At 49.5% G+C, this 27,166-nt stretch overlaps 1 protein-coding gene and 1 long non-coding RNA gene across 2 annotated transcripts in view; both read right to left on the bottom strand.

Moving 5' to 3' along the window:
- LOC310712949 overlaps nt 1-27,166 on the bottom strand; it is a 2,318,697-nt gene that overhangs the window by 1,622,684 nt on the left and 668,847 nt on the right. The gene's annotated exons all lie outside the window — the stretch shown is intronic.
- LOC310712805 (leucine-rich repeat and fibronectin type III domain-containing protein 1-like protein) overlaps nt 1-27,166 on the bottom strand; it is a 64,777-nt gene that overhangs the window by 12,236 nt on the left and 25,375 nt on the right. The window contains exons 2-3 of the mRNA XM_083516180.1: nt 17,026-18,439; nt 379-989 (exon numbers count right to left, since the gene is read on the bottom strand). Coding sequence (XP_083372306.1) covers nt 379-989; nt 17,026-18,416 — 2,002 coding nt within the window. The 5' untranslated portion in view covers nt 18,417-18,439. The remainder of the gene's footprint in view (nt 1-378; nt 990-17,025; nt 18,440-27,166) is intronic.

The raw sequence follows: 27,166 nt of genomic DNA, 5'->3' as shown, positions 1-27,166 counted from the left end.
GGAACTTGCCAGGAACGTACAATTCAATCTGAGACAGACTGGATTGTATAATAGTGAGAGGCTCACACGAGCCTGCAACCAGCTATCTGCTGTGCTTGTAAAAAGGGGAATGTAAACTCTGCTAATGAATAAGACTGTGGTGTTTTTTTCTTTTAAGAGGGATTCGAGGGAACTTGCCAGGAACGTACAATTCAATCTGAGACAGACTGGATTGTATAATAGTGAGAGGCTCACACGAGCCTGCAACCAGTTATCTGCTGTTCATGTAAAAAGGGGGATGTAAACTCTAAGTAAAGGAACTTGCTAGCGCAAGTTAACAAGGATATGAATAAACAACATATCCTCTCCTGCCACCCTGAACATTCCCGACTCGCTTACCTTGCTCTTCTGCTCTCAACACCTCTCCCCCAGGCCCAGAGGGGTTGCTATGGAGGTCCACATTAGTCCGTGACCACCTCCTTCTCCGGGGAGACGGCGCCTCCTCGGCCCCCGTCTCCAAGGGGTGGCTCCTGGGGCCTTTCTCGCTGTCCTTGCCCAAGGCCACCACGCTGCAGTCCCTCCGCACCCGGGCGGCCCCCGAGCCGTCCGCGACCCCCCACCCCTCGGGTCTGGAGGCCGAGCAGGGCAGGCCGGCTCCGTGGGGCTGGTTCCCGTTGGTCTGCGAGTAGACGTTGCTGACTTTGGCTTTCTTGTGCTCCTCCTGGCCGCTGTAGACTTTGTACCGGATCATGAGGATGATGATGAAGACCAGGACGGAGGCCACGATGATGCCCCCGATGATGATGATCATGGTGCCCCCCAGGAACTGGGTGTGAAGCGAGTGGCACTGGGGGGCGTCCTGTGGGGTGCTGAACTGCACGCAGCCCAGGCTGCGGGTGGCCGTCAGAGACGTCACCCCGTCATTGTAGACCGCCAGAACACACAAGTTGTAGTCCCGCCCGGAGGCCAGGTCCTTCACCAGGAAGGCTTTGCTGGACGAAGGGATCATTCTGAGATAGGGGGGGGGGAGAGAGAAAAGGAGTTATCAGGGCTCATCCAAACTTTCCTTTTACCCCACGCCATCTAGGCACAGGTCCGCACCTTCCTGGTTTGTGGCCAAGTGTTTATTATTATTATTATTATTATTATTATTATTATTATTATTAAAATCATTTTCAAAAATAGACAAACAAACAGACATTTGACAATCTCACATACATAAACACAAATGAGGAAAAAAGAAAATAATACACTCCTGAGCCAGTGTGGTGTAGTGGTTAAGAGCGATAGACTCGTAATCTGGGGAACCGGGTTCGCGTCTCCGCTCCTCCACTTGCAGCTGCTGGGTGACCTTGGGCCAGTCACACTTCTCTGAAGTCTCTCAGCCCCACTCACCTCACAGAGTGTTTGTTGTGGGGGAGGAAGGGAAAGGAGAATGTTAGCCGCTTTGAGACTCCTTAAAGGAAGTGAAAGGCAGGATATCAAATCCAAACTCTTCTTCTTCTTCTTTCTGCAGATGCAATAGAGGCGGCAAAGAAAGTCTTCTTCGCCGTTGCTATCGCCCCTTGGTAGGCTCAACGTAGAGCTCTAAAGCAAAGATGTCACCCAGTGTGGTGTAGTGGTTAAGAGCGGTGGACTCGTAATCTGGGGAACCGGGTTCGATTCCCCGCTCCTCCACCTGCAGCTGCTGGGTGACCTTGGGCCAGTCACACTTCTCTGAAGTCTCTCAGCCCCACTCACCTCACAGAGTGTTTGTTGTGGGAGAGGACGGGAAAGGAGATTGTTAGCCGCTTTGAGACTCCTTAAGGGGAGTGAAAGGCGGGATATCAAATCCAAACTTCCCTTCTTCTTCTTCTTCTTCTTCTTCTTCTTCTTCTTCTTCTTCTTCTTCTTCTTCTTCTTCTTCCCTCTCCCACAGCTCGTAGTCTCTTAAACTTAGAGCTCTTATTGTATATTGCATCTTATATATCTTAACGTTAATGTTCTTAATACAGTGGTACCTCTGGTTGCAAAAGGGATCCCTTCTGGAGCTCCATTCACAACATGAGCAGAACATAACCCGCGTCTGCGCATGCACGTGTTGCGATTTGCCACTTCTGCACATGCGCGTGATGTCATTTTGAGCGTCTGCGCATTCGTGAAAGGCAAAACCTGGAAGTAACGCGTTCTGTTACTTCCGGGTTGCCGCAAGATGCAACCTGAAAACACACAACCTGAAGCAACTTTAACCCAAGGTATGACTGTATAGTTAAATTTTTCTTATTTTCCTTTACAAGCTTAATCCATACATACCAACATTTTGTCCTTAGACCAGTGTTTAGTCATGTACTCTACATAGCATTTCCATTCTGCCTTCAGTTTCTGATTTGTCTGGTACCTTATGGCTGCTGTTAGTCTCGCCATATCAATAAATTAAGATAATTTACAAATCCAGTCCTCTTTTGTGGGTATGGTGTTTCCGTTTCAATTCTTTGCAAGTACAGTGGTACCTCGGGTTATATATGCTTCAGGTTACATACGCTTGAGGTTACAGACTCCGCTAACCCAGAAATAGTGCTTTAGGTTAAGAACTTTGCTTCAGGATGAGAACAGAAATTGCACGGCGACGGCGGCGGGAAGCCCCATTAGCTAAAGTGGTGTTTCAGGTTAAGAACAGTTTCAGGTTAAGTACAGACCTCCGGAACGAATTAAGTACTTAACCTGAGGTACCACTATACAAGTCTAGCTGCAGCTATTGCATACAAAATAACCCTTTCTTATCTTGTTTTTGTTATTGTTACACCATCACTTTCCCCAGGAAAACCTGCTCTTTAATGCTGAATTGGAGCAAAAGGCAATTCAAGTTTTTCTGCAGGTTGCCGAGAGAGTTAAAGAGCGTCTGACTCGAAAACTCAGGAACTAAGAGGACAAAAACTTTACAAAAGAATGGGAAATATTTATAACTTATCTAAGAGACCACTGTAAGCAGATGGAAACATTGGCAGGATTTTGATTTCACTTGCAGTGTAACAATTACCATGGATAATATAGATTGATATAAAAGTTAAGAGTTTGGAAAAAGATGCAGTTTTAAATGTTTAAAATGGGACTCCAGGGGTGGGGTGGGGTGGGGGGGAAGTCCTGAGATTCAGAGAAATCTCAGTATATTGTTATATATTTGGAGGGCCAAGTTTGGCCGTGCCTGCCCTAAGAGGAAGGCATGCTTGGCAAACCCTCACTGTGATCAACTCCCGCCAGGAAACCAATGTCCCCACTGTGGAAGGACGTGTGGGTCCAGAATTGGCCTCCACAGCCACTTACAGACACACTGTTAAAACCGTGTTTATGGAAGACAATCTTGCTCAGCTACAAGGGATCGCAGAAGAAGACGCTTTTTCTCTTAGCTACAGAATTCCCAAGTGCTATAACCTTTCCTCCTTGCAGAGTCTCTCCATAACCCTCGATCAGTTTAGCCACCCCTTCATGAACCTGTACCGGGGGTGAGACAAGCTAGAGCCATCAACATCTCTCTAAGTTTTAATGTTTTAAAGTTATATTTTAATCTGGTTTTCCAAGTTGTATTTCAATCAATTTGTTTTTATATCGGTTGTTAGCCGCCCTGAGCCAGGTCTTGGCTGGGGAGGGCGGGGTATAAAATTTTTTATTGTTATTATATTATTAGTATAAGCCTCATGCATCTTGTGGCAGGTAAAGGTAAAGGGACCCCTGACCATTAGGTCCAGTCGTGGCCGACTCTGGGTTGCGGCGCTCATCTCGCTTTACTGGCCAAGGGAGCCGGCGTACAGCTTCCGGGTCATGTGGCCAGATTGACTAAGCTGCTTCTGGCGAACCAGAGCAGCACACGGAAACACCGTTTACCTTCCTGCCAGAGCGGTACCTATTTATCTACTTGCACTTTGACGTGCTTTCAAACTGCTAGGTGGGCAGGAGCAGGGACCAAGCAACGGGAGCTCACCCCGTCGCGGGGATTCGAACCGCCAACCTTCTGATCGGCAAGCCCTAGGCTCTGTGGTTTAACCCACAGCGCCACCCGCGTCCCATCTTGTGGCAGAGAGATCCACAAATCCATTGTACCCTGCCCAAAGGGAGAGTTCCCTTTTCACTCTCCTGCCTGGATGCCCGCACTGGTGTCTCACATCCCAAGAGAGGAGAGGAACGACTTCTCCCTGGACATTTTCCAACTCCACAATGCCCTTTTCTGAGGCCGGGCGACTGGGTCTCCCCCATTCCTGGCCTGCCTCCCTCCCCACTGCCTCGCATCAACACAGCCTCCGGAGTTTTGCGTTCCCACGCCTGCTACCGGGATTTGGAGAGGCGCGCAGGCAACATGGCTGCGTTCCGCATCGTAAGTAGGTCACTTAACATTAGCCGTTTCTTTCCGGCCAGGCAGGCAGACAGGCTACTTCTGGGCCATCTGCCAGGGCGCGGGGGGGGGGGGAAGGGGAGGCATGGCTACCCAGGGGACAGGTTCTGACAGCCTCTCTGCCTCCTTGCAAATAAGAAGAGCAACTCAGCAGCTTCGAGGGGGGATGCGTGCAGGAAGAAGAAAAAACAGAAGAGGAGGACGGTGCAGGGAGGCGAGGTGAAAGCCTGGGCAATGGCGGGATGGGTGGGAGAGCGCACCTGCCTTGCATCTAGAACGCCCCGGGTCCAGTCCCCGTTGGCAGCCTCTAGCTCCTGGTCTGAAATCCTAGGCAATTCTCTCTCAGTTCCTGCAGTCGCTACTGGAACAACAGAGTGGCATGCTCTAAGGTCGCGTCCCCTGTTCCTCTCAACTGTTAATGGAGAAATCTGAGGGCTCCCTTGGACAAAAAAACAAGGACACCAGCCAGGAATACCAGAGCAAAACAGCAGCCAGTCGGCTTGGTCTTTATTGAAGACTGTCGTGACAGGACTCCCATCTGCCAAAAGGTGGAACAAGGTGGAAGCCCCGAACAAAAGAGAACCCAAACTTTTATTAGCTGGGTGGCGTTGTGGGTTAAACCACAGAGCCTAGGGCTTGCCGATCAGAAGGTCGGTGGTTCAAATACCCGCGACGGGGTGAGCTCCCGTTGCTCGGTCCCTGCTCCTGCCAACCTAGCAGTTCGAAAGCACGTCAAAGTGCAAGTAGATAAATAGGTACTGCTCTGGCGGAAAGGTAAATGGCATTTCCATGCACTGCTCTGGTTTGCCAGAAGCGGCTTACTCCTGCTGGCCACATGACCCAGAAGCTGTACGCCGGCTCCCTTGGCCAATAAAGCGAGATGAGCGCCGCAACCCCAGAGTTGGTCACGACTGGACCTAATGTTCAGGGGTCCCTTTACGTTTACCTAACCCCCATGTTACCCCCCCCCCCCAAACTACATCACTCATCCAACATGGTTACATCATGGAAGGGGATGTCTGATAGCAGCAATCTGAGCATCCTGGACCCTGCCCCATGGTTCCCCTTGCCCTCCACCAAACACCCATCAAGTGTACTTAACCTCTGTAAAACTAGCAAAGATCTACCATAAAAGTGATAATCTATGTTGGAAATGCAAAGAAAAAGAAGGTGAAAGACTTCTGGGGAAAGATTTATAATGTATTGAAAAAAATGTTGAAATATACATTTATCAAGAAACCAGAAGCCTTTCTACTTGGAATAACAGGTTTGGAATTTGCCCAAGAAAGATGTCAGATTGTTTTTGTATGCCACAATGGCAGCTAGAATTTTGTGCCAAAAAATGGAAATTACAAGACGTACCAACAGTGGAGGAATGGCAGATGAAGATGATGGACTTTTGGGAGCTAGCCGACCTGACCAGAAGAGTCCGCGACCAGAAGGAGGAGGAGTACCAGGAGGAATGGAAGAAAATTAAAGACTATTTATCTAAATATGCTAAGATAATCTAAATAGAATTGCTTGCAAGTATCAGATTGGCCTAGGATTTAAATATGGGATGTTATAGAATAATGTGTTTGAAGTTAAACTGAAAAGAAAGAAAGATGTTAATTGACTATGTAAATTTTATGTGAAAATAGTTTTGGAAAACTGCTACAATGATATATATGGAAACTCAGCCAGGGGGATTTGAGGAAGTCACCTAACAATGTTAACAAAAGGGGAATTATTACAGTCAGGATCTATGTTCGTTTGTTTGGTTTTTGATGTTTTCTTTTTTTTCTTTTTTTATAAGATATTTATTAAGATTTTCAAAGTATTACAAAGTAAAAATAAAAAAATAAGAAAATACAAAATAAAAATGGTTAAAAACAACTCATTCTTTCCATTACTTATTTTTCATTAGCTTATTTCCCGGACCTCCTCACACCTCCCTTTTTTGTATTCCAGTTCAGTTTGTTGGTTCAGCAAATCCTTACCCTCTTTGTTTATCCTAGTCTTTAATCCTAAAATATTGTAACGTTGAATTTTTATCTATTAATAATCCATTTTTCATATTCCCTTATAGTATTACAGCTGAAAACCACTTAATTTCTATCCAACATGTTGGATAGAAATGATGTTTTCTTTTTATATTTGTTGATATGTTTTCTATAAATTTGGAAAATTAATAAAAAAAATTGGAAGGGGAAAGAAAGGAAGATGATCTCGAGGTCCGGGTAGGTTCATATGTAAAGAGGCGGTCCTTGAGGTATCGCGGTCCTGATCCGTTTAACATGCGCTGGCCCCCCAATCTTGGGGACAACGCGGCACCTCTGCCTCCATGAATTTGCCCAGCTCTCTTTAAAGCCATCCATATTTGCTGGCCATCCCTGCCTCCTGTGGCAGAGAGTTCCGCAGGTTAACTAAACGTTAACCTTCCTTTTCTCTGACCTGAATCTTGCAGCGTAAAATCCAGGAGTTCTGGTGTCACGGGCGAGGGAGGAAAAGGGGCTCTCTTTTTTTCCATTCCAGGCATATCCAGCTGAGGAACGACTGAGTTGTCGGCGTCACGGAATCGCTCCATCACTCTCAAAGGAGACGGAATGAGCCACCTGTTGGGTCTCTGACTGAGTCACTCTTCCTGTCAGGAGGCACATCCAGACAGGTGACTCACACAGACAGAGGGGGTGGGACGCTCTGGGGAGAAGTTGTTTTCGTCCTCACACACATCAGAAGCAACCGGTTTCGGGTTTTAAGGGTGACGAGGGACTGATAATTTCAATGCAGGGTAGATCAATCCCAATCCCTGAAGTTCCAGGAATGCTACCTGAAATCACTCCATGCTGGGGGTCATTAGAAAAGAAATTGAAAATAAAACTGCCAATAACATAATGACTAATTCAGCCAGCTAGCCCTGATGATTAATTAATGCTTATTAGTTGGATTTCCCCTGAATTGATTTCTGAACTTTGAATTTTATTGTTATTCGTGTTTTTATACTGTATTTTATGCTGCTTTTACAATAAATTTGTTGTTAGCTGCTCTGAGCCCGGTTTTTGAACCAGAAGGGCAGGGTATAAATAAAAATTATTATTATTATTATTATTATTATTATTATTATTATTATTATTATTATACAAATCTCCGGTGCGACTGCATTTGGAGAACTTTGCACATAATTCTGGTCGCCTCCCCTCAGAAAGGATATTCTAGAGTTGGGAAAGTTTCAGAAAAGGGCGACCAAAATGATGGAGGGAGTGGAGCGATTCCTCTGTGAAGCACAGTTGTAGTATTTGGGACTTTTTAGTTTAGATAAAAGGAGAAAGGGGCGACAATATGGAAGTTCATTAAATCATGGCTGGAGCAGAGAAAGAGAGGCGTTTTTCTCCCTCTCTCCTCTAGAGGAGGCGCAATGAAGCTGAATGCTGAAATATTCAGGACAGGTAGTACAAAGGAAATCTTCACGGAGCACGAACTATGGAACTCATTGCCACAGGAGGCAGTGATGGTTACCGACCTGGATAGCTTTAGAAGAGAATTAGACATGTTCATAGAGGAGGCAGCTATGCTTCTGAACACGAGTTGCTGGAAACCGAAGAGGAGAGTGTGGGATGTGAAACCCAAGAGCAGTCAAGTACAACCTTCCTAGAGTGAACATGTTTACACATGGGGAGGAATGTTTGTCCAGCCAGCAGGTCAACTTCCTGTTTCCTTCTGGGCTGGGACAGACTTCCTCTGCATGTGACTAGAGGTGGGTGTGGCCTCACCTGTGCAGGTAACAACAAAAGCACAGGACAGGGAAGCCATCTCTCTCTCTTTGACTACATGCATCGAAGAAGCAACATCTGCTTAGCCAAAGATGCTCTCTTGGCCTCCAGCCAAGAGAGGACAAAGGGACTGTCTCCTTAGGAGATAGTTTCCAGGTGTGTGTTACTTTTCTAAGCTAAGTCTGCTTCTGGGATCCGATTGTGAACAGAATGTGAGTGAGTAAACTCTTTTTATACTTTTATAGAAGGCTGTGTTGTGTCTTATCTTTTATGAGGGAATAAGGGGAAAATACCAGAACAGTTATTATAGAGGCTTTAGCAAGCCTGAGCAAACGCATCCGCTGTGAGTTTAAAAAGGGGAATGTTACTCTGCTAAATTGTGAACTTGTTTACACAAATTGGAAAGGCTATAATCAGACAATAGATCCTCTCCTGCACCCCTGAACTTTCCTACAGAGAGGGCTCTTGTGCTCAAATCTGGTATAAGCATTTCCCACTAGATGGGCCATTGACTTGATCAAGTACCCAGGCTCTTCTTATGGAACCTCCAGGTCCAGAGGCAGTCTATCTTGATTCTAGGTTGTTTGGGGTATTTGGCCCCCATGATTCCAGTTACAGATAGGTAGCCATGTTGGTCTGCCATAGTCAAAATAAAAAAAATCCTTCCAGTAGCACCTTAAAGACCAACTAAGTTAGTTCTTGGTATGAGCTTTCGTGTGCATGCACACTTCTTCAGATACACTGAAACAGAAGTTGCCAGATCCTTCTATATAGTGAGAAGGTGGGGAGGGGTATTACTCAGAAGGGTGGTGGGAATGGGTGATTGGCAGATAGCTGAGATGAGCCTGTTGACGACTCTTAATGACTGCAATAGGTCTTACAGGAAAAGGCAAGGGGTGAGAAGGTGAAAAATGGCTTAGTCATGTATAATGAGATAAGAATCCAATGGCTTTGTTCAGACCAGGTCTCTCCATGGTTTTAAGTTTGGTAATGAGTTGCAATTCAGCAGCTTCTCTTTCCAGTCTATTTCTGAAATTCCTTTGTAGTAAAACAGCTACTTTGAGATCTTGTATAGAATGTCCTGGGAGATTAAAGTGTTCTCCTACTGGTTTCTCTGTTTTGTGATTCTTGGTGTCAGATTTATGTCTGTTTATTCTTTGGCGTAAGGTTTGGCCTGTTTGTCCAATATAGAGAGCTGAAGGACACTGTTGGCATTTGATGACATACACAATGTTAGACGATGAGCAATTAAATTGTCCCGAGATGGTATGTGTGATGTTGTTGGGGCCAGTAATGGTGTTGTCCGGGTGTATGTGGCAGCAAAGTTGGCATCTGGGTTTATTGCAGGCTCTAAACCCTCATCTCAGCTATCTGCCAATCTCCCATTCCCACCACCCTTCTGAGTAATACCCCTCCCCACCTTCTCACTATATAGAAGGATCTGGCAACTTCTGTTTCAGTGTATCTGAAGAAGTGTGCATGCACACGAAAGCTCATACCAAGAACTAACTTAGTTGGTCTTTAAGGTGCTACTGGAAGGAATTTTTTTATTTTGGCCCCCATGAGAACAGGATGCTGGACTGACCCAGTACCCAGGGCCGTCTTATGTTCTTATGGAACCTCCACGTCCAATGGCAGTCTATCAACATTCCTAGATTCTTAGATGTATTACGCCACTGGATGGCTCCTTGGCGGGATCCAACGGCCTTTTCTTATCTTCTTATCTTATCTGAAGCTCCCACCATACGTTTTCTCTGTTCCTGCAGAGCTGCCTTCATAATTTAATAAGCCTCCACCGTGTGCTCCCTGCCTGCCCCGATCAATGCCGCCTTCTCTCGGAAGGAGCAAGGAGACCCTGTTCCAATTAGTTTATTTAAGAGCCGGGCTATTATCAGGACCGATCACAGCAGCTGCTTGTCTCTGATACGCTCTGCTCTCTCTCGGCTGCTGAAATCTGCTTTTTTTGTGGGGCATCTGTTTTATTTATGCTTATTCCTCTTCTAATGTTTAGCGTCCTATTGTTTCCCCCCAGCTGTCTCTCTAAGTCACCTTGAAGACTTTTTGCACACTGTCAGAAATAAGGGGAGCAGGCTCCACAACTTGGCCAGGAGGAAAGCGCCTTTGCGAGAGTCAACGTGGGAAGCTAGGGAGATCCTTCATGCTGAATCAGAACACGGGTCCATAAAGCCCAATACTGCCAACACGGACTGGCAGAAGCTGTCCAGGATTTCAGGAAGGAGCCTGTGCTGGCCCCATGGTTTTCCGTGAGGTGTGGTCTGAGTCCAGTCCGAGGTCGAGGGTGCAATATTGAGGCCGTCCATCAAAGCTGAAGCTAGGTCCAAGGCAGGGAGTCGGGCGAGGTCAGGAGATCCGGCAGGACAGGGTTCAGGCAGGAACTGGCTACCAACAATGTTGCTCCCGCAACTTGGGACTGGGGCTGGCTGGCTTTTATCTGCCCCAAGGCACAGGGTGGCCCCGACCCTCTGGTGACTCGCCTCTCCTGGCCTGGAGGCAAGCACTCCTCCTGCGGGAACTTAGTTCCCTCCGCCTCTCTGCCCTGAGCCTCTGCAGCTCAGGAGAGGCTGGAGGGTTACCGGATCCAGAGGCAACCTCCGCTTCCTCTGACGGGGCTGAGAGTGGAGCACCTGCAGGCAATGGGTCCTCCATCACCTCAGGAGCCAGAGCAGACTCAGCTGATGCCTGCACCTGAGGATCCAGCACAGGTGAGGACCCTTCAGGCTCAGGCCCCAGCCCCGGATCAGCTGGTTCTGGAGGCGGGGAATTCTGTGCAGGCTGGGATCCCTCAGGTTCAGCCTCCGAGTCCGAATCCCAGGCCATCACAGAGCCTCTGCCATCATTACCTGGAGATTCCAGCAGGAATTAAACTTGGAACCTTCCTGCTTGCAAGACAGATTCTCTGCCACTGAGCCACCGGTGCCCTGTGTGTGATTGTGCACGTGTTGTTCAGCAATTTTCCAGAAGCCGCGATCAAATTCCGTGCCTAAATCCAGCACCGTGATGAAGCTTGATACGGTGACCTGCATTAAAATCATGAAAATCAAGGCCCTGATTGCCTTTGCATGAATTATCCTTCCTTTTCTTCTCGGCTTCTTTGCATAATTCATTCTGCCTCTGAAGCGCTAGGAAGAAGGAGAACTGCAGTCTCCTGACCCCCAACCACGAAGCTTACATAAACAGCTCCTCCTCAGGGCTTCCGAGATTCAAAGCCTGCTTCTGCAAACCTAAGGACCAGAAGCTTCGTGTTTTCTTTATTTAAGGGACAGAGATCCTTCAGAAACTGAATTGCTGCGTTTGCCCATCAAATCTTGGCCACCAGCATAAGAACATGGGTACAGACTGTATGGTCCGTATAGTGAAAGCTCTGGTTTTCCCAGTAGTGATGTATGGAAGTGAGAGCTGGACCATGAAGAAGGCTGATCGCCGAAGAATGGATGCTTTTGAATTCTGGTGCTGGAGGAGACTCTTGAGAGTCCCATGTACTGCAAGAAGATCAAACCTCTCCATTCTGAAGGAAATCATCCCTGAGTGCTCACTGGAAGGACAGATCCTGAAGCTGAGGCTCCAAGACTTTGGCCACCTCATGAGAAGAGAAGACTCCCTGGAAAAGACCCTGATGTTGGGAAAGATGGAGGCACAAGAAGAAGGGGACGGCAGAGGACGAGATGGTGGGACAGTGTTCTCGAAGCTACCAGCATGAGTTTGACCAAACTGCGGGAGGCAGTGGAAGACAGGAGTGCCTGGCATGCTCTGGTCCAGGGGGCCACGAAGAGTCGGACACGACTAAACGACTAAACAACAACAAGAGCCTGTATGCTGGATCAGGCCAATCTTGTCCAGCATCCTGCTCTCGCAGTGGCCAAATACCCCTAAGAACCAAGAGATCCAGATAGACTGCCTCAACACCTGGAGGCTCCATAAGGACCTAAGAAGAGTCTGATTGCTAGCTCAGGCCAAGGGCCCGTCTAGTCCAACGTCCTTTTCCAGTGGCAGAGTTGGTTAGAGCGTGGTGCTGATAACGCCAAGGTTGCAGGTTCAATCCCTGCATGTGTGGGAAGTAATACCACCGAAGCAGTCAAATACAACATTTCCTGTTTGCCCAAGGTGGACATGCAGGGGAATGTTGCTGCAGCCAGAAGGGCTTCCTGCCACACCTGGTTGGGAGCAACCTTCCTCTGCATGTAACTCGCTCTACGTGGGGCTGCCCTTGAGACTGACCCAGAAACTCCAGCAGGTGCAGAATGCTGTGGCGAGGCTCCTTACGGGATCCTTGCTGCGGGATCACATTCACCCGGTGCTATACCAGCTGCACTGGCTCCCGGTGGAGTACAGGATCAGGTTTAAGGTGCTGGTTTTAACCTTTAAAGCCCTATACGGCCTAGGACCCTCATACCTATGGGGCCGCCTCTCCTGGTATGTCCCACAGAGGAACCTACGGTCTTCAAACAAAAACATCTTGGAGGTCCCGGGCCACAGGGAGGTTAGGCTGGCCTCAACCAGAACCAGGGCTTTTTTGGCTGTCGCCCCAATCTGGTGGAACGCTCTGTCACAAGAGATTAGGGCCCTGCGGGACTTGACATCTTTCCGCAGGGCCTGCAAGACGGAGCTGTTCCACCAGGCCCAACGGTTGCCATTAATCTGATTTGAACTGATTTTATAATGGAACAATTTTAGAATGTTGTATCATTTTACTGTTGTTAGCCGCTCTGAGCCCAGCTTCAGTTGGGGAGGGCAGGATATAAATAAAAAATTATTATTATTATTATTATTATTATTATTATTATTATTATTATTATTATTAATGTGACCAGGTAGATGAGGGTGACCCTGGAAGACCCCATAAAGGGGCTAGTCACAGAGCCATCTTTCTCTCTTGATCCCATCTCTTCTTGTTGTTGTTTTTTGCTTTTTTTTAATAATAAATTTTATTAGTATTTTCCACATAACCACAAAAAATAACGGAAAGTAACAATACACAAAACACGAAAACAAGCATGCAACCCCCCCCCCAAATCCAAATCTTACAAGTTAGTAATATAAACACTAGAAAGAAAAACAAACATTGACTTCCACCATTCCCACAGCACCTCCTTTACCTCTCATTGTGTCTTCCTGTTTTCCTGTTTTCCTAGCATCTAGATATAACTCCCTCTTTCTTATCCTTTCACTTCACAAGGTTATTCCAGACTCAGCCAGATTTCTCTCCTCGAACCTTGGCTTTTAATGTATTCATTTCGGCACTCCCATTCCTTTTTCACTTCACTTTTTGGTGTTTGTCTTATTATATCTGTCAATTTGGTTAATTCTAAATATTCCGAAAGCTTACATTTCCTCTTGATGCCTTTTGCTGTGTGCTGGCTCTTACCTTTCTTGCCCTGATCTGGCCACAGTGATCCATGCGACGGTCACCTCCAGGCTTGATTACTGTAATTCGCTCTATGTGGGGCTGCCTTTGAGACTGACCCAGAAACTCCAGTGGGTGCAGAATGCTGCGGCGAGACTCCTCACGGGGTCTCTGCCATGGGAGCATATTCATCCAGTGCTTTACCAGCTGCACTGGCTCCCGGTGGAATACAGGATGACGGATAAATACGCTTCAGGATAAGTATTTTCAAGTTGCGCTCCGCAGCAACCCGGAAGTAACGGAGTACTTTACTTCCGGGTTTTGCTGCTCGCGCATTCGCAGATGGTCAAAATGATGTCACGCGCATGCGCGGAAGCACAGTTGCTTCAGGATGCGAACGGGGCTCCGGAACAGATCCTATTCGCATCCCGAGGTACCACTGTACACCTGGAAACTGTCTCATAAGGAGACAGTCCCTTTGTCTTCTCTGGGCTGGAAGCCAAGACAGCATCTTTGGCTAAGCAGATGTTGCTTCTTTGATGAAAATAGTCATAGAGAGAGAGATGGTGGCCAGTCCTATGCTTTTGTTACCTGCACAGGTGAGGCCACGCCCACCTCTAGTCCCATGCAGAGGAAGTCTGTCCCAGCCCAGAAGGAAACAGGAAGTTGACCTGCTGGCTGGACAAACATTCCTCCCCATGTGTAAACATGTTCCCTCTAGGAAGGTTGTACTTGACTGCTCTTGTGTTTCACATCCCACACTTCCAACTCTGCAGTTCTATGATTCTATATGATTATTTCAGTGACCAAATACCCCAAAGAACCCGGGGATCAAGATCAGGGGCGCCGACTTATAAAAAATATTGGGGGGGCCCATACCGGGGTCCATACTGGCGGCAGGATGGCAGTGGTGCTTTTGCATGCAAGAACCGGCCTGCCCTCCCCAGGCTTCGCGCCGGGAGGCGGCCACCCCCTCCTACCAATGTCACCTTAGCCGAACCCAGAAAAAAAGCCCCGCTCCGGCGGCGGGAACTCCCGTCCCCTCCATTCTCCCCTCACCCCGGTCCCTCGCCGGCGACGAATACGCCGTTCCTCGGCCCCGCGGCTCCATTCCTTTCTAAAGTCCCGCCGCTGGGGGTCTTCCTCTGACTGACCGACCTGCCCGCCCCTTCTCAGGAGCTCCCGGTCACTTTGGGAGGCGCGCACCGGAGTCCCCTGCGCGGTTTTTGGCAAGGTGCCTAATAATTTTCTTAAATTATTGGGGGGCAGAGCCCCCCCCAAACGAATTTTTGAGGGGGCTCGGGCCCCCTCAGGCCCCATGGAGTCGGCGTCTATGATCAAGATAGATTGCCTCTTGACCTGCAGGTTCCGTAAGAAAATTTTAAAAAGCCTGGCTGCTGGATCAGGCCAGTGGCTGTTCTCACAGGGGCCAAATTGATGCCCCAAAGGGAAGCAGGATACGACCACAGGAACACTCTCCTCTACCGCGGTTTCCAGAAACTGCCATTCAGAAGTGTTCCACAACATAGCCCTGTCCACAGTTCTTGCCATTTGCTGGATCCTTTCAGTGCTGACCGAAGCCAAAAATCCAGCTGGCTGACCGCACAACCTGCCCTTCCCCTCCGGCAAGGATAAACCATCACAAACACGGAGATGTCTTTGAGATGAAAAGGACCCCGGAGCTCCCCCGCTACCGGATTTCCACTGATCGCAGCGTGGTTCCCCTGCTCCGGCAGCTTATGAATTATTCTCCTTCAGCCTCCAGAGGGGAGGATTTCAGAAGGTAAAACAGCAACTTTATCTGAGGCCGACTTCAAAAGGCAGGAGCTGCGTGCCCAAAGCATGACGGGTACTCGCTGCTCTCATTCGCAGGCTGCCGCGGTCGGCGGAGCCAAGGTGAAATCGCGCACGGCGGAAAGGGGAAAGCCGTGTTTCGGGGAAACTCAGCCAGCGTGGGGCACCCAAAGGTTCTGACTGCGTGACAGTTTTTTCGCCAGCAACGGCTTCTGTGCCTCTAAGCAGAAAAACCTGACCTTCTGCTGATGGCAAGAAGGGGCAAGGGCTTTCCTCTGTGTTGCAAAAAGTGTCACCTCGAATAAGATTTGGGGCAGGTAAAAGAAGCAACCTCTTCATGCAGTGCAGAGTTAAACCGTGGAACTCACTGCCACAGGACGCAGTGTAGGAATGATCGCTGGGTTGCGGAGCACACTCCCGCCTGCAGGCAGCCTCAGCTGTATGCACCATAGCTGTCAACTGTCCCTTATTTGGAGGGAAAGTCCCTTATCCCAGTGCCGTGTCCCACTGCTGTCCCTTATTGATGATGTCCCTTAAATTTCCCGGGTTTCAAAGGAAGCAGCTCCTCTCCCTCCCTCCCTGTCGGCCAGGGAGGAGGGAGGCTCCAGCTGTGTTGCTCACCCAATAAAGGAGTCTAAGAATGACTGGGGGGTGGAGCTTGCATGCCTTGTGCCGATCAAATCAGCCGCGTTGCCTGGGGACTCGCCTTTGCTCAGCGCTTCCCAGCGGAGAGGTGACGGTGGTTTTCCTTGCTGCATCCCCTTTGCTGGGTTGCTGTGCTGTGGGAACCACCGCTTGAGGCTTTGTTTGGCTGCTGGCTGGGCTTTCTGCCTTTGGCTCGGAGAGGCTCAGAAGTTGAACATACCTGTGCTCTGAAAATCCCTTATTTTGGCTGCTGATCCCTTATTTTCGAGGCTGCAGGTCCCTTATTTCCAAATCTGTAAGTTGACAGCTATGGTCTGCACATGTGACCTTGGGGTGTGGCGCACACTCCCCCTCACAGATAAGGCCACAGCTGTCTGAACATCTTGCCCTCTGTCTAACCTTTTGCAGTATAAATAGTCTGCCATGTCCTATCTGTGACCCTTGTCTCTGAGACCTTTCACCAGTGCAAGGGGGAAATGATGCAGTGGAAACAGATGCCAAAATAACTTTGTACCACCCCACAATCTCGGGACTGGAAGATGTGTAAAGGTCACAGCCCAAAAATGTACCGTATTTTTCGCTCCATAAGGCGCACCGGACCATAGGGCACACCTAGTTTTTAGAGGGGAAAATCAAGGGGGGAAAATGCGCTTCTCCCAGAGCTGCTGGGGCTGCCAGGGGAAGCCCGGGTTCCCCCCACCCCAGCCCCAAAGATCAAAGAAGCCAAGACAATTTTCGCGGCGATTCGAACCACCAACCTTCTGATCGGCAAGTCTTAGGCTCTGTGGTTTAACCTACAGCGCCACCCGCGTCCCTTAGTCAGGTAGCCGGGCTCTAAGGTGCTACTAGACAATTTATTATTATTATTATTTTGACTATGTGAACAGCATCTCACATCAAATGCGACTCTATGAATGAAAAACAGAGATGCTATATAGGTACCTTTGTTATCCATGAAAATCTTTCGGTAAAAGCGCGCGCACACACACACACACACACACACACACATATATATATCCTCTCCAAATGTCTTAATCCTCTCACTTGTATGCTGCCTCTCCTCATTTAACTGCCAGAGATTTTGCCCGACTCTCAACAAGAACGGCCGCTTTCGGAGACCCCGCGATGCTCACCTGTACACTAAGGTATCATCCGAAGAGCTGTTGTATTGGATCTGGTACATCCGAATCCCGGGCACGTGCCACTGGGGGTACCAGCGGATCAGCACCGAGGAGGCCGACACCTCCGAGGCCGCCACCCCCTTGTCCTGAGAGGCCCCCGTTTCGTTGGCACCGGCGGGGAGGGCGCCCTTAGCCGGAGTCAAGATATCCGAGGGCCCTGCCGCCTCAGGGAGCTTGGGGGCTGTGCCGTTGGCGAGGTGCGGCAAAGGGTTGACCACCAGCTCGATGGACGTGGTGGCCTCGCCGGCGGCGTTGGAGGCGATGCAAGTGAAGGCCCCGGTGTCCTGGACGGTGGCGATGAGCACCTCGAGCGTGCCGTTCTCGTAGGACGTCGTCCGGGAGGTGTTGGCCACCACTTTGCCTTCCGGCGAGACCCAGTGGATGGAAGGCTCGGGGTCGCCCACGCCGCGGCACCGGAGAACGGCCTCCTCACCTTCCGTCACCACCAGCCGGCCGGTGTAGCGGGTGATGACCGGCGGCTCGCAGATGAACTCCTCCTCCGGGATGGTCCAGAAGTATTTCCCCAGCAGGTCCGGCGGAGAGGCGCAGGTCTCCAAGTCGTCCTCGCGGGTGAGCCTCCGCAGCCACAGCAGCTCGCAGTTGCAGTGCAGGGGGTTGCCGCCGAAGCTGAGGACCAGCGAGGACAGAGGAGACCCCTTGGATTTGGCGTAGACGGGGATGCGGAGGAAGAGGGGGTCCGGGGGAATCTTCTTGAGCTTGTTGGACGTCATGTCCAAGCGGGCCAGCTTGAGAAGGTTCGTGAAGACCCCCTCAGGGACGTAGTCGATCAAGTTGTGGTCCAAGTTGAGGGAGTTGACGTTGTTGAGCCGGCGGATGGTGTCCCAAGGGACTTGCACCAGGTTGTTGTAGGAGAGGTCCAGGTCTTCCAGGGTGCCGGCGAAGTCGTCGAAGGCTCCGGGGGAGATGTCTTGGAGCTGGTTGTTGCTGAGGATGAGGTGGCGTAGGTTGGGCAAGCCCTTCAGCTGCTCGGCGCCGATCAACAGCAGGCGGTTGTTGTCCAGGTGTAGCGCGCGGAGGCTGCGGAGGTCAGCGAAGGCGTAGGGCAGGATCTGGCTGATGGTGTTGCGGGAGAGGGTGAGGTGGACCAAACTGGTCATGTTGGAGAAGTCCTTGCGGCGGACGACGGTGATGAAGTTGTCCGTCAGGCGCAGCTCCACCGTCCGCCGGTCAATGACGGTGGGCACAAAGAGGAGGCCGGTCCGGGTGCAGAGGATGGCCAGGGAGGGAGAGAGGTTCTGGCACATGCAGCGCTTGGGGCACACCTGGGCACGGGCCAGGCTGGCGCTGAGCACCACCAAGACGCAGAACAGGAGCCGCTCCATGGTGCTGCCGTCAGAGGGAGGAACTGCGGAGAAAACAGAGGGGGGGGAGAGGGGAGAAGTTAGAAGGGGTCGTCACCATGGCAGCTCACAGGACCTTAGAAGGAAGGGAGCTCAGCTGGGTCGCATAATTAATAATAATAATAATAATAATAATAATAATAATAATAATAATAATAATAATAATTTATTATTTATACCCTGCCCATCTGGCTGTGTTTTCCCAGCCACTCTGGGCAGCTCCCAACAGAATATTAAAAACGATAAAACATCAGACATTAAATAATAACAATAATAATTTATTATTATTTATACCCCGCCCATCTGGCTGGGTTTCCCCAGCCACTCTGGGCGACTTCCAACAGAAAACTAAAATAGAATAATCTATTAAACATTAAAAGCTTCCCTAAACAGGGCTGCCTTCAGATGAGTTCTAAAAGTCTGGTAGTTGTTCTTCTCTTTGACATCTGGTGGGAGGGCATTGCACAGAGTGGGTGCCACTACAGAGAAGACCCTCTGCCTGGTTCCCGGTAACTTAGCTTCTTGCAGCGAGGGAACCACCAGAAGGCCCTTGGAGCTGGACCTCAGTGTCCGGGCAGAACAATGGAGGTGGAGACGCTCCTTCATGTATACTGGGCCATTTAGCGCTTGAAAGGTCAGCACCAACACTTTGAATTGTGCTCGGAAACAGACTGAGAGCCAGTGTATGTCTTTCAAGACCAGTGGGTCTTTCAATATACCGGTGTTATAAAAACTTCCCTAAACAGGGCTGCCTTCAGATGTCTTCTCAAAGTCTGGTAGTTTTTCTCTTTGACATCTGCTGGGAGGGTGTTCCACAGGGAGGGCGCCACCACCGAGAAGGCCCTCTGCCTGGTTCCCTGCAACCTCGCTTCTCGCAGTGAGGGAACCACCAGAAGGCCCTTGGATCTGGACCTCAGTTTCTGGGCTGAACGAAGGGGGTGGAGAGGCTCCTTCAGTATTCCAGAGTTTTAGGGGTGGAAGGTTCCCCCAAGAATCATCTATTCCAACATCCTGCAATGAATCACAGCTATAGGTTCCCTTATAGATGGCATCCAACCTCTGCTTAACAACCTCCAATGATTTGTAGAATCGTACGGTTGGAAGGGACCCCAAACGTCATCTAGTCGGACCCCTCTGCAATGTGGGAATCAAAGCCGAAGAATCGTATCCATCCAAGCTCTGCTTAAAAACCTCCAAATTGTTCTATATTATCCCAAAGGGGGGAGGTTTCTACACCAGCCAGAGGGACAGGGGTTTTTCTCTTGCTTAAATGTTACAGTAAAATGGGCCTCTCTTTGGCATGTCTAGCTTAGGCAGGTAAAAGATAAGAACAAGGTTGAATGGGTGTTATTGTGGCCCCAGACGGGGGGAGACTGAAGACAAGGAGGCGAGTTGAAAGGGAGGAGGGGAACGCAGGAGACAAAGCCCCATCTTATTGCTATTAGTATAAATCACATCTTTTACATGTGAACATGTGTCGAGGTTCATGGCGTGGAGAGGCTGGTGCAGGAAGGAAAGGGCATAGGAAGTTGCCATAACTTTCGGTTTACAAGAAATCAGGTGGTTCACAAGAAATCAGGTGGTATAATAATAATAATAATTTATTATTTATACCCCGCCCATCTGGCTGGGTTTCCTCAGCCACTCTGGGCGGCTTCCAACTGAATATTAAAAACAGTACAGCTTCAAACATTAAAAACTTCCCTAAAAAGGGCTGCCTTCAGATGACTTTTAAAAGTAAAATAGTTGTTTATTGCTTTGACATCTGCTGGGAGGGCGTTCCACAGGGCAGGCGCCACTACCGAGAAGGCCCTCTGCCTGGTTCCCTGTAACTTGGCTTCTCGCAGGGAGGGAACCGCCAGAAGGCCCTCGGCGCTGGACCTCAGTGTCCGGGCTGAACGATGGGGATGGAGACGCTCCTTCAGGTATACTGGGCCTTTGAGGCCGTTCAGGGCTTTCAAGGTCAGCACCAACACTTTGAATTGTGCTCGGAAACGTACTGGGAGCCAATGCAGATCTCTCAGGACCAGTGTTATGTGGTCTCAGGGGCCGCTCTCAGTCACCAGTCTAGCTGCCGCATTCTGGATTAATTGCAGTTTCCGGGTCACCTTCAAAGGTAGCCCCACGTAGAGCGTGTTGCAGTAGTCCAAGCGGGAGATAACTAGAGCATGCACCACTCTGGTGAGACAGTCCGCGGGCAGGTAGGGTCTTAGCCTGCGTACCAGGTGAAGCTGGTAGACAGCTGCCCTGGACACAGAATGGACCTGTGCCTCCATGGACAGCTGTGAGTCCAAAATGACTCCCAGGCTGTGCACCTGTTCCTTCAGGGGCACAGTTACCCCATTCAGGACCAGGGAATCCCACACCCGCCCGCTCCCTGTCCCCCAGAAACAGTACTTCTGTCTTGTCAGGATTCAACCTCAATCTGTTAGCCGCCATCCATCCTCCAACAGCCTCCAGGCACTCACACAGGACCTTCACCGCCTTCACTGGTTCTGATTTAAAGGAGAGGTAGAGCTGGGTGTCATCTGCATACTGATGAACACCCAGCCCAAACCCCCTGATGATCTCTCCCAGCGGCTTCATATAGATATTAAAAAGCATGGGGGAGAGGACGGAACCCTGAGGTACCCCACAAGTGAGAGCCCCACCACCACTTTCTGGACACGGCCCAGGAGAAAGGAGCGGAACCACCGTATAACAGTGCCCCCAGCTCCGAGCCCCTCTAGACGGTCCAGAAGGATGTTATGCTCAATGGTATCAAAGGCCGCTGAGAGATCCAGCAGAACTAGGAAACAGCTCTCACCTTTGTCCCTAGCCCGCCGGAGATCATCAACCAGCGCGACCAAGGCAGTTTCAGTCCCATGGTGAGGCCTGAATCCCGATTGGAAGGGATCCAAATGGTGGTATTGTATTCTGCAAATCTATAAAAAAGGGACGCACCCTGACTGGGTGTGCAGGTTGCGAACTTATCGCCCTGTACCTTTGTTCTGCATATATGCACTTCAAATAAAATCCTGTTAATAACCTGCAAGGACGTTTTGCCGCTTTGTGTGAATCTGTGTTCCGGGGACCCAATAGCAGATGTGGTTGGTCCTTCACAACTAATCATAGAATTGCACAGCTGAAAGGGACCCAAAGGCCATCGATTCAACCCACTGCAATGCAAGCAGCACAGCTAATCACAGTCAGGCCAAAAACTGGGAGCCTCTCAGTGGAAAATAGCCCCAAATCTTACACTGGGTGCTTGTTATCACTCACTCTGGAATTTAGCTATAAGGGATAATTTGAGGTTTCAGCAGGGACTAGAAAATGCATGCACTTTTTATACAATTGAAAATACAGTGAGGCCCTGATTTCCGAGCCAACCCTCATCACAGCCTGGCAAAAAATATTCCCCACTTGTCCTTTGTTATTTTAACTCATGAGCAACTGTACTCATCCCACATCCCTGTTTGACAGCTTTGTTTTCCATTTTCAAAATTTTCATCTGTTGTTATAACCCTTCTCTCTGTTTTATACACGTTACAAAATGAAACTTCAGAACTTCACCAAAAACGTTTTAAAAGAGAGAAGAGTCGAGATGGTTCATAGAGTTGCAAGGGATTCAAAGGGTCATTTTCATTTATTATTTGTTTCTGTTTATTATTATTTGTATTCCAGCCTTCACCCACGGATCTCAGGGCCCTTTTCAGGAGCATAAAAATACAAGATAAAAACACAAAATACAGAATCGGTTTCGAAAACAGCACTTTGAATTGGGCCCGGAAACTAATCGGCAGCCACTGCGGTCAGTTCAGGATCGGTGCGATATGCTCAGACCGTCTTGACCCGGTGAGCAACCTGGCCGCTGAATTCTGCACCAGCTGAAGTTTCCGAACTGTTTTCAGGGGCAGCCCCATGTATAACGCATTGCAGTAATCTAACCAGAGCATGGACAACAGAAGTTAAACTATCCTTGTCCAGATAAGGGCGCACCTGGGACACCAGCCAAAGCTGACGGAAGGCCACTGAGGCCATCTGAGCCTCAAGCGACAGCAAAGGGTCCAGGACAGGGGTCAGCAAACCTATCGCGCCTCCTGCCGGTGTCTCCAGCGCCGATTGCGCGGCGGGCCGGATGGTAGGGGAGCGCGTGCCCATACGCGTGCGCACATGCTATTTCCGGCGCACTTCCGGGTTGGAGGAGCACAGGAAATAGCTTGTGCGCATGTGCACGGGCCCCCTCCGACCCGGATGTGCACCGGAAATAATGCCTGCGCATGCACAAATATTGCTCGTGCTTGCACACAAGCTATTTCCAGTGCACATCTGGGTCGGAAGTGGGCAGCCATGCAGCGCCCGTAAGAGCGGGCGGCAGGGGTCACCAAGGGCCGAATAAACAAGTCCTTATCTGGCTTGCGGGCCTAAGTGTGGGGACCCCGGTCCAGAAGGACCCTCAAGCTAAGCACCTGCTCTTTCAGAGGGAGTGTGTAACCCCATCAAGAGCAGGCAACCTCCCATTCATGTGATAGGGAAAGTTATCCCTGATATTTACAGTGGCACCTTGGTTCTCAAACGCTTTGGCACTCAAACAACTTGGAACCCAAACACTGCAAACCCGGAAGTAAGTGTTCCAGTTTGCGAACTTCTTTCGGAAGCCAAACGTGCTCCTTTTTGAGTGCCAAGCTTCTGTTTTGAGTGTTACGCTTCCGATTTGAGTGCCACACTTCCGTTTTGAGTGTTACGCGGAGCTCTGTCTGTTTTTGCTATTAATTTTGCAGTTTTGTTCTCGCAGCTCTTTTTTTTGTGATTGTGTGGAGCCCTGTTTTATTGCTTTCATTTTATGGATCAATGGTCTTGCTAGATAGCAAAATTCATGTTAAATTGCTGTTTTAGGGGTTGTTTTTAAAAGTCTGGAACAGATTAATCCGTTTTGCATTACTTTCTATGGGAAAGTGTGGCTTGGTTTTGGAATGCTTTGGTTTCGGAACGGATTGAGTTTGAGAACCAAGGTACCGCTGTAGTCGCAATCTCGTTTCTTACTCCACCTTCCACGTGGCAGATATTTGAAGGCAGCTGGCGCTGTGGGTTAAACCACAGAGCCTAGGACTTGCCAATCAGAAGGTTGGCGGTTCGAATCCCCACGACGGGGTGAGCTCCCATTGCTCAGTCCCTGCTCCTGCCAACCTAGCAGTTCGAAAGCACGTCAAAGTGCAAGTAGATAAATAGGTACCGCTCCGGCGGGAAGGTAAACGGCGTTTCCGTGTGCTGCTCTGGTTTTCCAGAAGCGGCTTAGTCCTGCTGGCCACATGACCCGGAAGCTGTACGCCGGCTCCCTCGGCCATTAAAGCGAGATGGCTTAGTCATGCTGGCCACATGACGCGGAAAAACTGTCTGCAGACAAACATTGGCTCCCTGTGCCAGTAAAGTGAGATGAGCGCTGCAACCCCAGAGTCGGTCATGACTGGACCTAATGGTCAGGGGTCCCTTTACCTTCACCTATCCCAGCCATCTTCTGTCCCAGCCGCACCCTGGAGCGTTCTGCATGCCAAGCAGGGAGAAAGGCAGAGAAGGGGCGGGAGCGGCGTTCCTGCACTTTCATCCCAGACATCCATTTAGCAGCTCTTTATTTCTTTTTCCCAAGAATCTGCGTAATCCTTTTCTAAAGCCATGGGAGCCAGAGGCCATCAACACATCTTGTCATAATGGAATCCCGTAACTTAATTACGCGTCGGGTGAAGAAATTCTTCTTTATGCCTGTCCTGAACTCGAAATTCTTCTTTATGCCTGTCCTGAACTCCGCCGTTGCTTCAGCTCTGCCGCATGACCTGGAGGTCTACCATTATCAAAGAGGGAGAGAGGAAAAATCCTTCTACTCCACATCATTTACAACTCGACAAAGCTCTCATCTCCGGCGTTTTATATCTTTCCACACACACACACACACACACAAACCTGACGCTTCCTCTAGCCTGCTTTTCTGAATTGCTAAATTGGATTTCAAGATTCACTCCTATTGACATGGCTCTCCATTCAAAACGTTTGTTTATCCCGCAACGCTCATTCCTCTCATCCCGTCTGCGGGGCCTTGACATCATTGGCAACGCTTTTCAAAGCGGCAAACAGCGGAGCGCAAACAGAGGCACGGAACAATCGCCAGGCGTGACCTTCACCGATCGATTCCCCGACACGCCCCTCCCGCAACACCCAGTGCAATTGTTCGGGTGCCTTCCCCGCCCGCCATAAACTCCTCCTTTGTGGAGCTCCCCAGTTACCGTATTTTTTGCTCTATAAGACGCACCAGACCACAAGGCACACCTAGTTTTTGAAGGAGGAAAACAAGAAAAAAAATATTCTGAATCTCAGAAGCCAGAACAGCAAGAGGGATCACTGCTCAGTGAAAGCAGCAATCCCTCTTGCTGTTCTGGCTTCTGGGATAGCTGCGCAGCCTGCATTCGCTCCATAAGACGCACACACATTTCCCCTTACTTTTTAGGAGGGAAAAAGTGAGTCTTATAGAGCAAAAAAGACGGTAAGTGCTCCAATTTCTAAGCAGCTCAAATGAACAGGAGATGATTCTTCTTGGGCCTGGGAGGGTGTGAGGCAGGAGGCCGACAGCAGGGGGAGCCAGAGCCAATGAGTGGAAGGGCCCCGTTGTTCAGCCCGGACACTGAGGTCCAGCTCCGAGAGCCTTCTGGCAGTTCCCTCATTGCGAGAACCAGACACAGGGCCTTCTCAGTAGTGGCGCCTGCCCTATGGAACGCCCTCCCAACAGATGTGAAGGAAATAAGCAGCTATCTTCTCTTTAAAAGACATCTGAAGGCAGTTTTTAATATTTAATGCTGTATTGTTTTAGCACTCGATTGGAAGCCGCCCAGAGTGGCTGGGGAAACTCAGCCAGGTGGGTGGGGTATAAATTATTATTATTATTATTATTATTATTATTATTATTATTATTATTATTATTATTATTATTATTAACATAAGAGCCAAGGCTCCATAATAAATAATAATAATAATAATAAATTCTATTTATACCCTGCCCTCCCCAGCCAGAGCCGGGCTCAGGGCAGGTAACATCAGTAAAATTACAGTAAAAAGCATAATGGGAGGGGGGAAACCAATTTAAATTACAGGTTAAAATGCAATTTAAAATGCAGCCTCATTTTAAAAGTAGCCCATAAATCAAAACCATAAGAGGAAGGAAACATAAGGGTCAGACTGAGTCCAAACCAAAGGCCAGGCAGAACAGCTCCGTCTTGCAGGTCCTGCGGAAAGATGTCAAGTCCCGCAGGGCCCTGGTCTCTTGTGACAGAGCGTTCCACCAAGTCGGGGCCAGTATTGATGATGTCCCTTATTGATGATGTCCCTTAAATTTCCCGGGTTTCAAAGGAAGCAGCTCCTCTCCCTCCCTCCCTGCCGGCCAGGGAGGAGGGAGGCTCCAACTGTGTTGCTTGGCTGCGTTGCTCACCCAATAAGGAGCCTGAGAACGACTGGGGGGGTGGAGCTTGCATGCCTTGTGCCGATCCAATCGGCCGCGTTGCCTGGGGACTCGCCTTTGCTCAGCGCTTCCCAGCGGAGAGGTGACGGTGGTTTTCCTTGCTGCATCCCCTTTGCCGGGTTGCTGCGCTGTGGGAACCACCCCTTGAGGCTTCGTTGGGCTGCTGGCTGGGCTTTCTGCCTTTGGCTCGGAGGGGCTCAGAAGTCGAACATACCTGTGCCCCTTGGAAAATCCCTTATTTTGGCTGCTGATCCCTTATTTTCGAGGCTGCTGGTCCCTTATTTTCAAATCTGTAAGTTGACAGCTATGGCCATCCCTGGGTGGACTCGAACCACCAACCTCCTGGTTAATAGCCAGACACACTGAGCCACTAAAAGTGGGTATCAAAGCCAAGGGTCCTGGCAAACCAGCAGCTCCAGAAGTTTCTAAGGAGGCGGCTTGCCTGAATGTACCTCAAGTTCATTTCTTTTCTTTTCGGGTTTTATCTGATTCGGTCGCAAATTGGCAAAGCGCAATTTCCCTGCAAATCTACGCGTTCCCGCGCCTTAATTGGATAACCCATTTGTCTCTTTCCACGATAACAAAAACAGATTATCCAAAAGCGGCTCCGACTTCGCAAATAGGTATATAAATAACCCCAAGGAAATTTAAAGGACACCCAAGCTCACAGAGGCTTTATCCCAGCTGCTGGAATAGTTGTGGGTAAGGATGTAGGAAGGGTCTGGCTGCTGGATCAGACCCAAGGGGACCCATCTAGGACAGTATTCTGTCCTCACAGGGGCCAGCCCAGATGCCCCTTATGGGAAACCTGCAACCAGGACCCGAGTGCGAGAGCAGCTCTCCTCAGTTGCGATTCCCAGCAACTGCCCTTCAGAGCCATACAACTTCGGATGCTGGAGGAATAATATAGCCGTCACGGCAAGTGAGGTAGAAATTATGAAACATCCATTATCAGAGGCCACGTTTTACGTACAGAAGGGTACCCTGCCTGGCCGCAAAACTGGTGAGAGTCGGTTTTAGCAGGAGCCTAACGCTGAATGCAAGGGACGCAGGTGGCGCTGTGGGTTAAACCACAGAGCCTCTTGGGCTTGCCGATCACAAGGTTGGCGGTTCGAATTCCCGCGACGGGGTGAGCTCCCGTTGCTCGTTCCCAGCTCCTGCCAACCTAGCAGTTTGAAAGCACGTCAAAGTGCAAGTAGATAAATAGGTACCGCTCCGGCGGGAAGGTAAATGGCGTTTCCGTGCGCTGCTC

Source organism: Podarcis liolepis (genome assembly GCF_965112155.1).
Source record: "Podarcis liolepis genome assembly, chromosome: 7".
Classification (NCBI taxonomy): domain Eukaryota; kingdom Metazoa; phylum Chordata; class Lepidosauria; order Squamata; family Lacertidae; genus Podarcis; species Podarcis liolepis.
This window is presented reverse-complemented; position numbering and strand designations above follow the sequence as displayed.